At 41.4% G+C, this 13,124-nt stretch overlaps 1 protein-coding gene across 8 annotated transcripts in view; it reads right to left on the reverse strand.

Annotated features, from left to right (window-relative positions):
• The window catches only part of TAOK3 (TAO kinase 3), a 240,464-nt gene that overhangs the window by 54,554 nt on the left and 172,786 nt on the right, over window positions 1–13,124 (reverse strand). For all 8 annotated transcript variants that reach the window (XM_027863638.1, XM_027863620.1, XM_027863643.1 and 5 more), the window contains one exon: window positions 1,292–1,426. In XM_027863638.1, the coding sequence (XP_027719439.1) occupies window positions 1,292–1,426 (135 nt within the window). The remainder of the gene's footprint in view (window positions 1–1,291; window positions 1,427–13,124) is intronic.

Here is a 13,124-nt window from a genome sequence, read left to right on the forward strand (position 1 = left end):
ACACACACACACACACACACACACACACACACACACACACACGCATACACACGCATACACACGTATCCTGGCAAGCAATCTGCTCTTTAAGATCTAAGAAACCATTGTCAATTTCAACAATCCCTCAAGCTTAGAATACAATCAGGGTGGGGAATCAGGTCTTTTAGAAAGGACAAGAAAAAAACGGTAATTTCTGGGTCGGCCTCAGATGATGTCATCATAGGTTCTAAATCTGATAGCCAAGCAGTGGACACTAACTCTTCTCGCCCATGTGACCTCTAGCATCAATTTGGGTAACAGAGCTCTTGTTTTATAATTCCCCCTTTTAGAGCCTTGAATCCAAAGCAGGAGATTAAACAGAGTTTCCCATGTCAAGGCTCGGATGATGTGAGTACGTGTGTGTGTGAGTGTGTGTGTGTGTGTGTGAGTGTGTGTGCGTGCGCACGCGTGGGGGGGGATGAGGGGAGGAGGCATGAAAACTAACTCTTCCAGCACACACCCCTTTTCTTACTACAAGGGCATCCAGCAATCACATTTGCAATAGTAAAAATGCTGAAGAACCCGGCCCCGTCTCTTTCCCTTGGTAACCAGCCCAATCCCTCCCTACAAAGACCTTCGTGTTTTACTGGTGCCAGAAAATTGTAGAAGGGGTTAAAATGGAGAAATACAGTTGATAGCGCTGTTGCAATAAATAAATGAATGAATGAACCATAAAGAGCTAGCCATCCAACCCTGGGGAGCAAGTGTCTCATTTTCTGCAATCGGATGCATTGGCAATCACTGATTTAAAAAAACCAAAAATCCTATTTTACATTTTAGTTCAGTGTTTTTAAAATACATATAGCCCCACACATGCACGTATACCAAAGAAACATTGTACACTGCACACATGTACATCCGCCTCTAAAAAAAGCCATCGTTTCCCTGCTATTATTTCACTCAATGAAAAGGCAATGGCTTTTGGAAAATCTGAAAGAATACCAACTTCACCCCAAAGGCATTTTATTCGGCACATATGGCATACACACACACACACACACACACACACACACACACACACACACACAAAGGTTTTTCTCCCATGTAACATACCAAGCTAAAATACAGTTGCTATGCCAACAGATCTTTTTTTTTTTTTAAATTAAAAAAGATTATTAGCAGGAAGATTCCCCCACCCCCCACCCCCAATTCCTGAATCCTATTCCCCACCCATGAAAGAGGGAGAGAGAGGGCTTGAGGGATGGGGAGGAGGGGAGGGAAGGGGAAGATGGGCAGGGGGGTGTCTGCTTACCAAAGATGCTGATTTGATAGTGGCAAAGCGCTCTCGGTTCCGGTAGTGAAGGGCCTGACTCTGGACTGACTGGGTAGGCCGCAGTTCAGGCCTGGAATCCCTGTGGCCCACCTCATCCCTTATGAATACATGCTCCTGCAGAAATGGATAAAAACAAGGAGAAAGTCCAGCTCTGCTCTTTCCTCGCCGGCCACCTCTCGCTCACCCCTCTTTCTGCACAAGCACTGCTGTTTGAAATGCATAGTTTAGCTCTCTCGCCTAGTCCCTGCAGCTCCCACAGTCCAAAATGAATAAGGAGCACATTGCAGCCTTCAGTTAGAAATGTCAGCTGATCGCTAGTGGGATGCCTTCGGAATCCCTGGCAGGATTTTTTCCCCCTTTGCCTCCAGAATTACATCAATGCCCAAGGAAGGAGGGATGAAAAAGCCAAGGCAACGTACAGATGCCTCAAGACCGTCTGCTTAAGACGCTGCAACCGGAGGCTCCCTTTAAAAATGTCATGTCCATGCCTACTGGGGAGGATGCTGGCGGCTGTGAACATACAAGCGAGACTCTGCCTCATCCCCTTGCAGGAGGCTTCTCTCAGGCGGCTTGGATTTGAGACAGCTGCTGGGGTGGCATCACCGTCCGTCCTGCCTACAGCCTGCTCGGGCTGCTACCCAGCCGCCTCTCTCTCTTGTGCTGGGAGGACTCAGCAGGCACTGAGGAGGGATCCTGCTTTCCAGGCATGATCGGACACAGTTCTAGCACCTTCTCTCTACAGCTTCGGAAAGGAGGCTTTTTTTTTTTTTTTATATTTAAAGAGACAGATGCACAGTTGGAATGGAACGACACTTGCCCAGATTCTCCCCCCACCGCCACCCTCCCCCACTCGGAATGGGCATGGTCACTAGAGTATGGGGGGAGGGGGACGGTGGGGGGGGGGGTGGGACTGGAATGGAGTGTCCTCGACCAACGTCTGATCCTGAGAGTGGTTGGGAGAGGCACTCTGACTGGAGCCTTGAATAAAAAGGTAGCTGTCCCTAGAATGAATAATAATGCATCTCTTTTAATCACCACTGAAATGTCTTTTGGGGTGGACAAGGGATGGATTCCAAGAGTACTTCTTCTAGGATAGCATCTTTCTATGGAGCCATGGGAGGGGAGAGGCAGGAAGTCTAACCTTACAAACAAGAATATTCTATAACAGTTAAATGCTTGCAGCCACGTGCAGCCATGGGGGATTTTAAAATAGCACATGCTGGAGATAGGGGTGGGGGTGGGGTGGGGGGAGAAGAGAGAACATTCTTTTACTGCCCCAGGGCTTCTGGAGAGACCATCTGGGAGAAGTTTCATTTTCTATATTTTGTCATGGCTATGTGGAGAGTTTTATTTAATTAGTTTCCTTTATCACAAGGCCAGGAATAAGATCCCATTTCTAAAGGGGTTGAGAATCTCCCAAATTTAATATTGCTTGGGAGTTTTGTAGAGTCCAAACACGGATGGGATGGATGAAAGTGAAATCTTTGAGTCCAAGGTATTGATGCAAATGTCAAGGCTTGAGATTAAATCTGCATGTCCTCATTCAGCTGGGATTTTTTTTTTTTTCAAATTTGGATCAAATTTGAATCTGGAGTCCAATGGAAAACTCTCACTCCAAGTGATATACATTTGTTGCATTAGGGTTCATCTCATTACTGGGTGGTCACACTGCTGGGATATACAATAACATTAGCTGTGAAATGTTGGCTTCTTACTTGACATTTTGGAACTCTGCCACAAAACATATTGGAGGGACAACCTAAATGGCCCCATATGACCATCTGGGAAATCCAGACCTGGTGTCTGGTCAGACCCTGGGTCCTATATCATCATCATCATCCTCCTCATTGCCATCTTCTTCTTTTTCTACTTCTTCACAATCATCATTTTCAATAAGCTTTTATTAGTTGCTATGTTTCAGACACTGTACTAACTGCTGGGAATACAGGGTGAAAGCAAAGCGGGTTGTACATTGGTTCCAGGAGCTAGAGAGGAAGAAGGTGGATTCTCCCACCCCCCACACTACAGCTCCTGAGAAATTACATTCTTAAAAGTCTCAACATTTGAATTTTATTTACCCCAATATCAAGGTCTTTGGTGGAGAAGTAAAGATGCTTCTATGCGCCATAAATTCAGAAGTGAAAGAGAGACCAGGTCTAGAAGCCTGTGATAGTATAAATTCTGACAACTCATAAGCTTAGTGTGGGCTGGGTGCTTTTTTAGGTGCTTTTTAGCAAAAGGAGAACGAAAAGTACGTGGCAGTGGCCAAATTTCAAAATGAAGTAATTAAGGATGATGGGATTTTCCAACTGGAAGAGACCTTCAATTCAATTCAAGAAGGATTTATTAAGCACTTTCTATGTGCCATGGTCTGTGCTAGGAGCAAGGGACAGAAAGACAAAAAGAAACAGTCTCTGACCTTGAGCGGCTTATGTTCTTCTGTGAGGAAAGGACGTATACTTAGATAAGTAAATACAAAATAAATAGAATTCATGAAGCTGGTGGCACCTTGGCAGAAACTTGAAAGGAGCAGAGGTGAGGAGGAACAGCCTTCCAAGTATGAGTCTATGGCCAGGCAGGCAGCAGTGAGATGAACTATTATGTCTTATCTATATAATATTCCATATACATAATATGGAATATTAAGGCCACATTGGCTGAGCTGGTTGGATCATGAAATCAATTTGGAACGATGTATTGGAGCCAGATTGGGGAGGGCTTTAAATGACAACCATTATATCCTAGAAGCAAAGGGAACCATTGAAATCTCTTGAGCAGAAGATTGATAGAAATGGTCAGAACTGTGCTTCAAGGCTATTGTTTTGCTAGCTGTGTGGTAGATGGATTGGAGAAAAGAGAGACTGGAGGAGTTATGGTCCCACTTTCTAGGTGACAGTTGATGAAGACCTATGTTAGAGTTGTGGTTAGGTGAGAGAAGAGATATGCCAGAGATACTATGGGGAATCTATAAACCTTGAGAACTGGATACATGTGGAGGGAGTGAGAGAGAGAGAGAGAGAGAAGAATCATGAATAATTCTGAGTAAGCAAACCAGGCTGACTGAAAAGATGGTAGTGCCTTTGATAGACACAGGGACATTAGGAAGAGGGGTGAATTTCATGAGATTATGACTTCTGTTTCAGACATGTTAACCATGAGATGTTGATGGGATATTCAAGTGGAGGTAGTTGTGATGACCTAGAGATCAGCAGAGTGATAAAGTCTGGCTATATAGAGAACCCATGGGGACTGATATGAGATCACTAGAAGAACATAGAGAGAAAAGAAAAGCCGGCCCAGAAGAGACGCCTACAGACCATCTAGTTCAACCTCATCATTTTCTAGAAGAGTCATTAGAAAGTGAGAGAAGCTAAGACTTGCCCAAAGTCAAATAGGCAGAAACAGAGCCAGGATTTGAAACTGGGTCCTGATTCCAAATCTAGTACTCTTTTTATTAAACTACACCATCTCCCAATTCATAGATATAATCAAAGAACTAGAGTGCCTAGTACATTTGGCATTCCAGACCAATATCGAAGGCTTGCCCTTAAGTCATTGAGAAAAAGTGTCCCAAAACACAGTCCTTCTGCATGCTCTTAGATTTAGTCATTTATTGATTTGTCTCATCTATGAAAATAGATCCCTTTGTATTTAAATTTAAAGCCACCCAAGACGCTAGATTTCCATGTTTATTCAAGTCAAGAAAATTGAATTTTACATAGTAAAAAAGTTAATAGATCCTAACTAACATGTCCATGTGAGTGGACAATTTCTCTAGTCAATTAACTGTTGTTTTTTTTCAGGGAAGGAGGTGAGGAAGGTATTTATATTTTAAAAGTCAGAAAAAATTATAGGTTTTAAATATGATATACTTATTAAGGAGTAAGTACAAATGATATATTTCTTTTCTTTCTGTTAAAACAAAAGTTTTCCCTCATATAACAATGCTCTTAGTTTCTGAGACTGGCTCGTCAACTGAACTCAACAACATCTGAGGATTGTAAGAGATGATGTGAGACCACAAAATGGAGAAAAATCCAGTTCAACACTAGGGAGCCATTTCATTTTCAATGGCTTCTTCCAGAAGTCAGACGTTCTTTTAATGGGGAGGGCTTTAAATGACAACCATTATATCCTAGAAGCAAAGGGAACCATTGAAATTTCTTGAGCAGAAGATTGATAGACATTAAAATATGACAGGTGGGGTCAGAGTTGAACATATGGAGGGCAGTGGGTTGGATTGTCTTTGGGAAGTTGTAGTCCTTTTAATAATCCCAAATGCTTGTTAACTGAATATTCTTTTGGTAATGTCATATGTTGCCTATCATGAAATACCATAGTCTCTGAAGAATTAAAGCTGAGTATCACCCAAAGGGCAATGGACAAGCTCATGGTGGGAATGAATAGACTAAAACACATGAACAAGGAAGAATTATGCAGGAGGAACAGCACAGAATCTGTCATTAGAGTCATATGGCCCAATAGAGCAAGGCAATATTACATGATATTTTTGTGACCTTAGAAAAGTCATTTCACCTCTCTAGGCCTCAGTTTCCTCACCTGTAAAATGATGGAGTAGTGGCCCATGCCTGTAATCCCGGGCTGTGGCTGGTTGAATCTCTTGAGCTCAGGAGGTCTGAGCCAATTGAGTATCTGCACTAAGTCTGGCATGACTACCGAGAGCCCCCAGAGAGCCGGGTACAACAGGCTGCCCAAGGAGGGGCACAGATTGGAAAGAGAGAAGGTGAAAGCTGGTGTGTGGCTGCTGCAATCCAGCCTTTGGAATCAGGAAGACCCAGATTCAAGCCCCATCTGACACATACTGGCTGTGACTCTAGACAAGTCGCTCAACCTCTCAATGCTCTAGGCCATTATCTCATTGCCAAGAAGGTACCAACCTGCATTGGGAAGGGGTTGCCTCATCCTGGAGTTTCTTATACCTAGAAAATCACAGGTCTGCTTCCTATCCCTATCCTGACTTTGTTGATTACATGATTTTCATTTACAAATATGTCCCTTCCCCTTTTCCTACCCACCAGTAAGCAATGATCCGTGCTCATCGTCTCCCACTTCAGCAAAGAAAGAAAGAGGTACGTTTTCTCATCTTTTCTGAAGGGCCTAGCTTAGTCATTCAGTTTCATTTTTTTTTAAAAGCGGTGGTGGTGAATTTGTTAAACAAATTTTTCTTTTAAAAACTGGGGAGGAGGAAGGGTGAGAATTAAACAGGGTCTGCTGGTGTCCATCTTGTCTAAAACCTTTTAATAATTGGCAGCTAGGTGGTACAGTGGATAGAGTGCTGGGCCTGGAGTCAGGAAGACTTGAGTTCAAATCTACCCTCATATACTTAGTAGCTGTGTGATCCTGGCAAGTCATTCAACCCTATTTGTCTCAGTTTCCTCACTTATAAAATGAGCTGGAGAAGGAAATGGCAAATGACTCCAGTATCTTTGCCAAGAAAACCCCAAATGGAATCATGAAGAGTTGGACACAATTGAACAACAATAAAAATCAATAATGAGAAAAAAATAAAAGATGTATAGGGCTGAAAAAATTTAGGCTACATTTAGGTAGTGCTTGATGATTTAGAAAGCCATTCTATATACCACCTCCTTTGAAGTAGGGCCCATGATATGAAAAAAAATATTATTTTGACCAATTCATGCCAATATTTTCATCAATGTGTATGGCCTTCAAGGGTACAGATCACACAACCCATCCATGCCCTGCCATTCAGGGTGACTCCTACCCACGTCTTCTTACAGATCTTCCACAAGGGGTATATCCAGCATGTTATCAACCCCCCTAGAGAACAGGGGATGACATGGGCTACCCATCCTTTGCTCTGGCTATGGCTAATAGTTGGAAGGGACTTTACAGATCATGTCATCTAACTCCTTCATTTTATAGATTGAGGAAATGGAGGGCCCACTGAAGGTAGTCACCTGGTCCAAATCCCTTGTTGCTTTTGAAAGTTGGAGTTCTTGCTTTGTGGCTAACTATGGACTAGTGATAACCAGTGATAAAGAGAAAGTGACAATGATAAAGAAAAGTCCAGAATCACAAAATAATTGATTTCAGAAAGAATGAATCCCATAAGTCCCATGAATTACAAGAGGGAACAGATCAAAACTAAAATATTTCACTGTATAGTACATGTGTTGCAACCAAGTTGAATGCTAAGACTTGACTTCCTAGCGACTTTAATACACTATTAACCAGGTAGAAACAAAAGAGCACATAGAAATGTCATATGCTCCTCAAAAGGTCCTAACAAAGTCTTTGCTTCCTATCAAATGCACAGTGTTCCTCCATTTTTAACAAAAAGCCAAAGACCCTCTTGCTGGAAAGTTGGCTCAATGAGTTATTCAAAATCTTGAGTAAAAAGTGATGAACCTCAAGTGAGGTACACAAATACATGTAATGTGAGGTTCAAACAAATTTATCGTCATGACCTAAAGGGAAGGATACTAGAGATAGAGTAGATAAAGCATTGAACTTGGAGTCAGGAAGACCTTCGTTCAAATCCTGCTTGATACAGGGTTACCCTCATGGTTCAGAGGGATGTTGATTCAGGAAAGGAATCTTAAATGGCGTAACCAGTCAGGTAGGAAGACAACCACAAGAAAGAGTGTTTCCAGGAAGGGTTAGCTCAGCTCCCATTTTGATTGTCTTTTCTTTGTCCTGCTTACTAGCTGTGGAACCTTGGGGAACTCATTTGAGCTCTCCCAACCTTTGTTTTCTGATGTGCACCATAAAGGGGTTGGACTAAATTACCTAGTTCTGAAGTCTCTTCCAGTTGCATATGTAGGATACGTTCAGAGCAGATCCAGGGTAACCTTGGAGGGGGGAATAAGAAAGGCTTCCTGAAGAAGCTGATGCTTGATCTGAGTCCTGAAGGAAGCTGAGGGTTCCAAGAGGCAGAGGTGAGGAGGGAACACATTCTAGGCCTAGGGGACAGCCAATGCAGATGCACAAAGATGTCAAATGGAATGTCATGTGTGAGAAATGGCAAGTAGGCCAGTGTGTCTGGACTGTAGAACACAAGGAGGGAATTGATGAATAAGAAGACTGGAATGATTGAACGATAATGGAGAGACAAGGTGATACTAAAGAGGGATGAAGAACCTTGACAGTTGTTACATCCTATGGAGATCATTAAATTTCTGTAAGAGAAACTGCTTTAATATGAAGATTACTAGCCATTACACAAGATTAACTAATAAATTAATTTAGCTATATACTGCCAAAAAATAACTGAGTTGAGTATTCTTTGCCAGTGGCTTAGGAGAAGCACCATCAAGTCTAATTAATAGAAAATAAGTGCACAGATTGTGCAATGAAAGAGTGAAATAGCTGGTGGAGAATCTGTGAGCTCCAATGGTGTCCACGTGATTCCATAAGAGAACTAAAGGAAGGCCTCCAGCAGAGGATTTATGAGGAACAGCATGGGCGGGCATGGATGAGAACATTAACATTGATGAGTTCACGGTGCCATTGAGTAATTGATATACGTGTGTGTATGTATGTATATATGTATATACATACATACATACGTATACTGCCAAAGCTGCCCCAAAGGCAATCTAATGAACCAGAGCCAAGAAGGATAAGAAGAACCAGGAGAACAGGAACATGTGAGGATGACGATAATGTCAAGAAAAGAAACACTGCCATGAAGACAAATGCTGGGATCTCTAATGACCAATTTTGGCCTTGGGAAGATATGAGGAAATCTCTCCTTTTGGAAGAGAAGTTTTGGGTGTGGCATGGGAGGGATCATGAGTGAGGAATGTCACATACACTGACAGATGTGGTCATGTTGTCTGTTGTATTTGTTTAACCATTTTTTCTTTGTAACAAAGGTAGGCTTATCATTGGGTGGTGGTGGGTATACTTGGAAATGATTGCGATGTAAAAGCAAAAGGTGCTGATAAAACTTAAAAAAAAAAAGAGTCAAAGCATCCCCCCATTCAATAAAAATAATTTTTATTGAAGCAGTGAAATTAAACTAGAACATCTTATCCCCTCAAGAACAATACCTTTTTTCTCCCCAAAGAAATACTGAAAAGTCTTTTTTTATTTGTTTTTTTTTAAAAGAAAATGTTATGATAGGGTCATCATTGTAGCATAGATTTAGATCTGGAAGGCGCCTTCCAGGTCATCTACTCCATCTAAACCTCTCATTTTATAGATGAGGAACCTGAGAGGCCCACATCTTGTATAGGGTCACACAGGCAGTAAGAGGATTTGAACCTAGGACCTTGGGCTCCAGACCCAATACTTGTTCCACTCACTGTACTGCAGGAGCCAAGTAAAAGTATTAGTCATTGCTTCAAATATATGTTCAAGGAAGTTATGCCTAAATATTTCCTAAAGAAAGGGTACAGAGATAGGTTTCTTAGGAATACTGAAATTGATGAAAGGTCAATTCTTTTAATATAGTACAATTTTAGATTATCCATTGAAGGCACTATAGTGTAGATAATTGATTTTTGACTGAAAGAATAACAATAAAGGATTCACATTTCTGTACTGTGTCAGGGCATCCAAATTGCCTTTCCCATAAAAACCTTGTGAAGTGGGTCATAAGAGCATAGGGGCACAGGATTATCAATGTAGAGCTGGAAGAGGCCTTGGAGGTTATTTAATCCAATTTCCTCATTTTAACGATGATAAAACTGAGGCCCAGAGAAGTTAAGTTATTTGCCCAAGATCACACAGCTAGTAAATGTCTAACATAGGATCTGATATCCAGGTCTTACTGGCTCCAAGCCCAACACCAACATGAAAATTTGACTGTTGTATCCGTTTGCTTTAGGTTCCAAATCATTATGTGCTGAAGCTAATATTCAAATTCATCTGCATTCTCTGTATACATACTCATTTAATATCAGTAGGGCAAGGGTGTAGAATCATACCAGCAAAGATAAATATGTGGGCTCAAAGTTTACCATTTGAATAAGCCTAAGGTGCATGCTGATAGGTGAATGGCCAGTGAGGCCTATCAGGCTCTACTTTGTAGGTCAGTTCTGTCTCTTGAACTCTTTCGCTACACCTGGTCCCTCAAAGTAGATCAGTTGCCCATTAGATCCTGCCCCACTTTGGGGCTGGGAGTATAAGACTCAATGAGAAGAAAATTCTATCTTTGTCTTTTTACCGTTTTTATTCTTAAAATCTGATGGATTTCTGAAGTATAACAGTTGACACATTTGCCTCACATGTGAAATATCACTGGTTCAACTCCAAATGGAGACATGTTTCTGAAAAAGTCATGTTAGGGAGGAGATAGATATGGAAAATGTACTAAGTGTGGAGTCTGAGGGCCTCAGTTCAAATCTAATCTTTGATGCTTACTACCATTATGATTTAGGATAAGTAAGCCACTCAGCTTCCCTGGGCCCCTTTCCTCTCCTATAAAATGAGATAGCTGCTAAGGTCCCTTCCAACTCTAATTCTTTGATCTTGTGACTTCATTGGTGTAGTTAAATCTCTCCATGGAAACTCCATCCACCATGCCTACAATATAGAGGATTATTCTGACAAGTGTGTGTAAGATAGGTTGGAGGAAGGAGACAGTGGAAGCCCAGCACTCAGTTAAGAGACTATTGCAGTAGTCTAGTTGAAAGGTGATGAAGTCTCGATCTTAGGTGTTGGCCATGTTAGGGATGACCAAGGGATGGATGCAAGAGGTGCTGGGGAGGGAGAGAGAATTTACAAGAATTGATTGGACGTGGTGGGTGAGAGACAAGGAAGGGAAGAGTAGATTATGACACCATGGCTGGAAACCTGGGTAAGAAAAAAGATGCAGGTAGCCTTAACAGAAATAGACAAAAAAAAAAATAGGAGGAAAGGGGAATTTATGTAGGGGGATGTATTTATGTATTTATACTGAGTTTGAGATGTCTATGGGGTCATCCAGGAGGAAATGTCTAATAAGCATTTGGTGATATGGGATTAGAGTATAGGGAAACTGAGGGTTTGATGTACAGATCACAGAATTGGAAGTAGAGAAGGGACTTTAGAGGACATAAAATAATTTTACATACCCATAATTTTACAGAAGAGGAAACTGAGGCATAGAGAAGTGGAGTGTCCCACTCAATAATAAAGAGCAGAAGTGAGATTTGAACCCAGGATCTTAGTTCAAAACTAGTATCTCTGCATTGTTGCCTTTTCTGTGCATCTGCTCTATGACCTTCAACCACTGGGCTTTGCACATGATGTCTTCCAACTGTCACTTAAAAGTTGATGGTTGAACACATGATGCTAATGAAAATCAAGAGAATATGTAGAGGGAGAAGAGAAGAGTCCAGTAAGGAGTCTTTGGGGACCCTTCTGGTTCAGGGGATGTTGATCCAGCAAAGGAGTCTGAGATACAGAAGTCAGATAGGTAGGAAGAGAACCATGAGAAAACAGTGTTGACTCAGCTGTTAGATTATTTTTGTTACCAAGGTAAATGAAAAAAAAAAAAAGCAAACAAAAAACCCAACACAATTGAAACTAAAGGTAGGTATTGAGACAGTAAGTAAGTACCCAGCTATCCTTGATGAAAGTCACTAAGGTACTGAAAAGATTGGAATCTTGAGTGAGATTTCAAAGATGGCGGTGCATGATGAAAGGATTGGAGAAAGGTAAATGTCCCAATTTAAAAAGAAAAGGAAGAGACTATGGGTCAGCAAGTTTGACTCAAAATTTTAAAGACGGATTATTAAAGGATTGGTTACAAACATCTAGAAATGGAATGATGATTGCAAAGAGTCAGGATGGCCAAATCAAGAGTAGGTCATGACAGAAGTAGCTCACCTTCCTTTTTTTGATCATGTTGCTGGATGGGGAGGTCAAGGGGATGGAAAGCTAAAGTTTCCCTAGATTGAAGTTGAGCATTTGACAAATTCTCTCATGCTATTCTTGTTGAAGTGGGTTAGTTGAAAGTAAAGGTATGCTGTTCCATAATTGGTTTAAAGGCCAGACCCAAAGAGTTGTCTGATGGCTCTTTATCAGTTTGGAAGGAGGTCTCTGTTGGGGTGCTCCAGGGTGGTCTTGTACTGTTTTAACATTTTCATAAATGATTTGGATAAAAGCACAGATGGTATTCTTATCAGAACTAAAGATGGCATAAAGCTAGGAGGGAGAGCTAACACGCCAGATGAAAGTCAGGGTCTGGAAAGGTGTTAATAGATTGGAACAATGGATCAAATTTAATATGATGAAATTGCATAGGATTAAATATAAAGTCTTACACTAGGGTTCAAAAAATCAATTTCAAATGTAGAAGGTGAGCAAAGTATAACTGGGAGCTATAAGTACGGTTTTGGATACGCATAGCCTTTCATCTAAAAAAACAAACAAACGATATTTGGGCATTTTGGTAGAATGCAAATAGAATATGAGTCCAAAGTATGATTATGGAAGCCCCAACAGCTCATGAGATGTTAGGTTGCATTAACAGAGGGACTCAATCTAGGAGTGGGGAAAGGATGGCCCTGTTCTATTCTGTCCTGGACAGACTGCATCTGGGCTACTGTGTTCAGTTCTGAGCATCATATTTTAGCAAGGACATGAATCAGGCAGAGGGCATCCAAAGGAGGGTAAATTGGATGGTCAAAGCCTTGAATGCACACCACATAAAGACCAGTTTAAAAAAAATGACATGTTTAGCTGTTTAGCTTGGAGAAGAGCAGGCATGGTTGTGGTGTGGGGTGAATATAATAACTATTCTCAAGTATTTGAAGAGTTGTTTTGTGGAAGGATTAATCTTGTTCTTCTTGTCCTCAGGTGACAAAATTACGAGCATGGGCAGAAGTGCAACATT

This window comes from Vombatus ursinus, unplaced genomic scaffold (assembly GCF_900497805.2).
Source record: "Vombatus ursinus unplaced genomic scaffold, bare-nosed wombat genome assembly UNPS02001287.1, whole genome shotgun sequence".
Lineage (NCBI taxonomy): Eukaryota > Metazoa > Chordata > Mammalia > Diprotodontia > Vombatidae > Vombatus > Vombatus ursinus.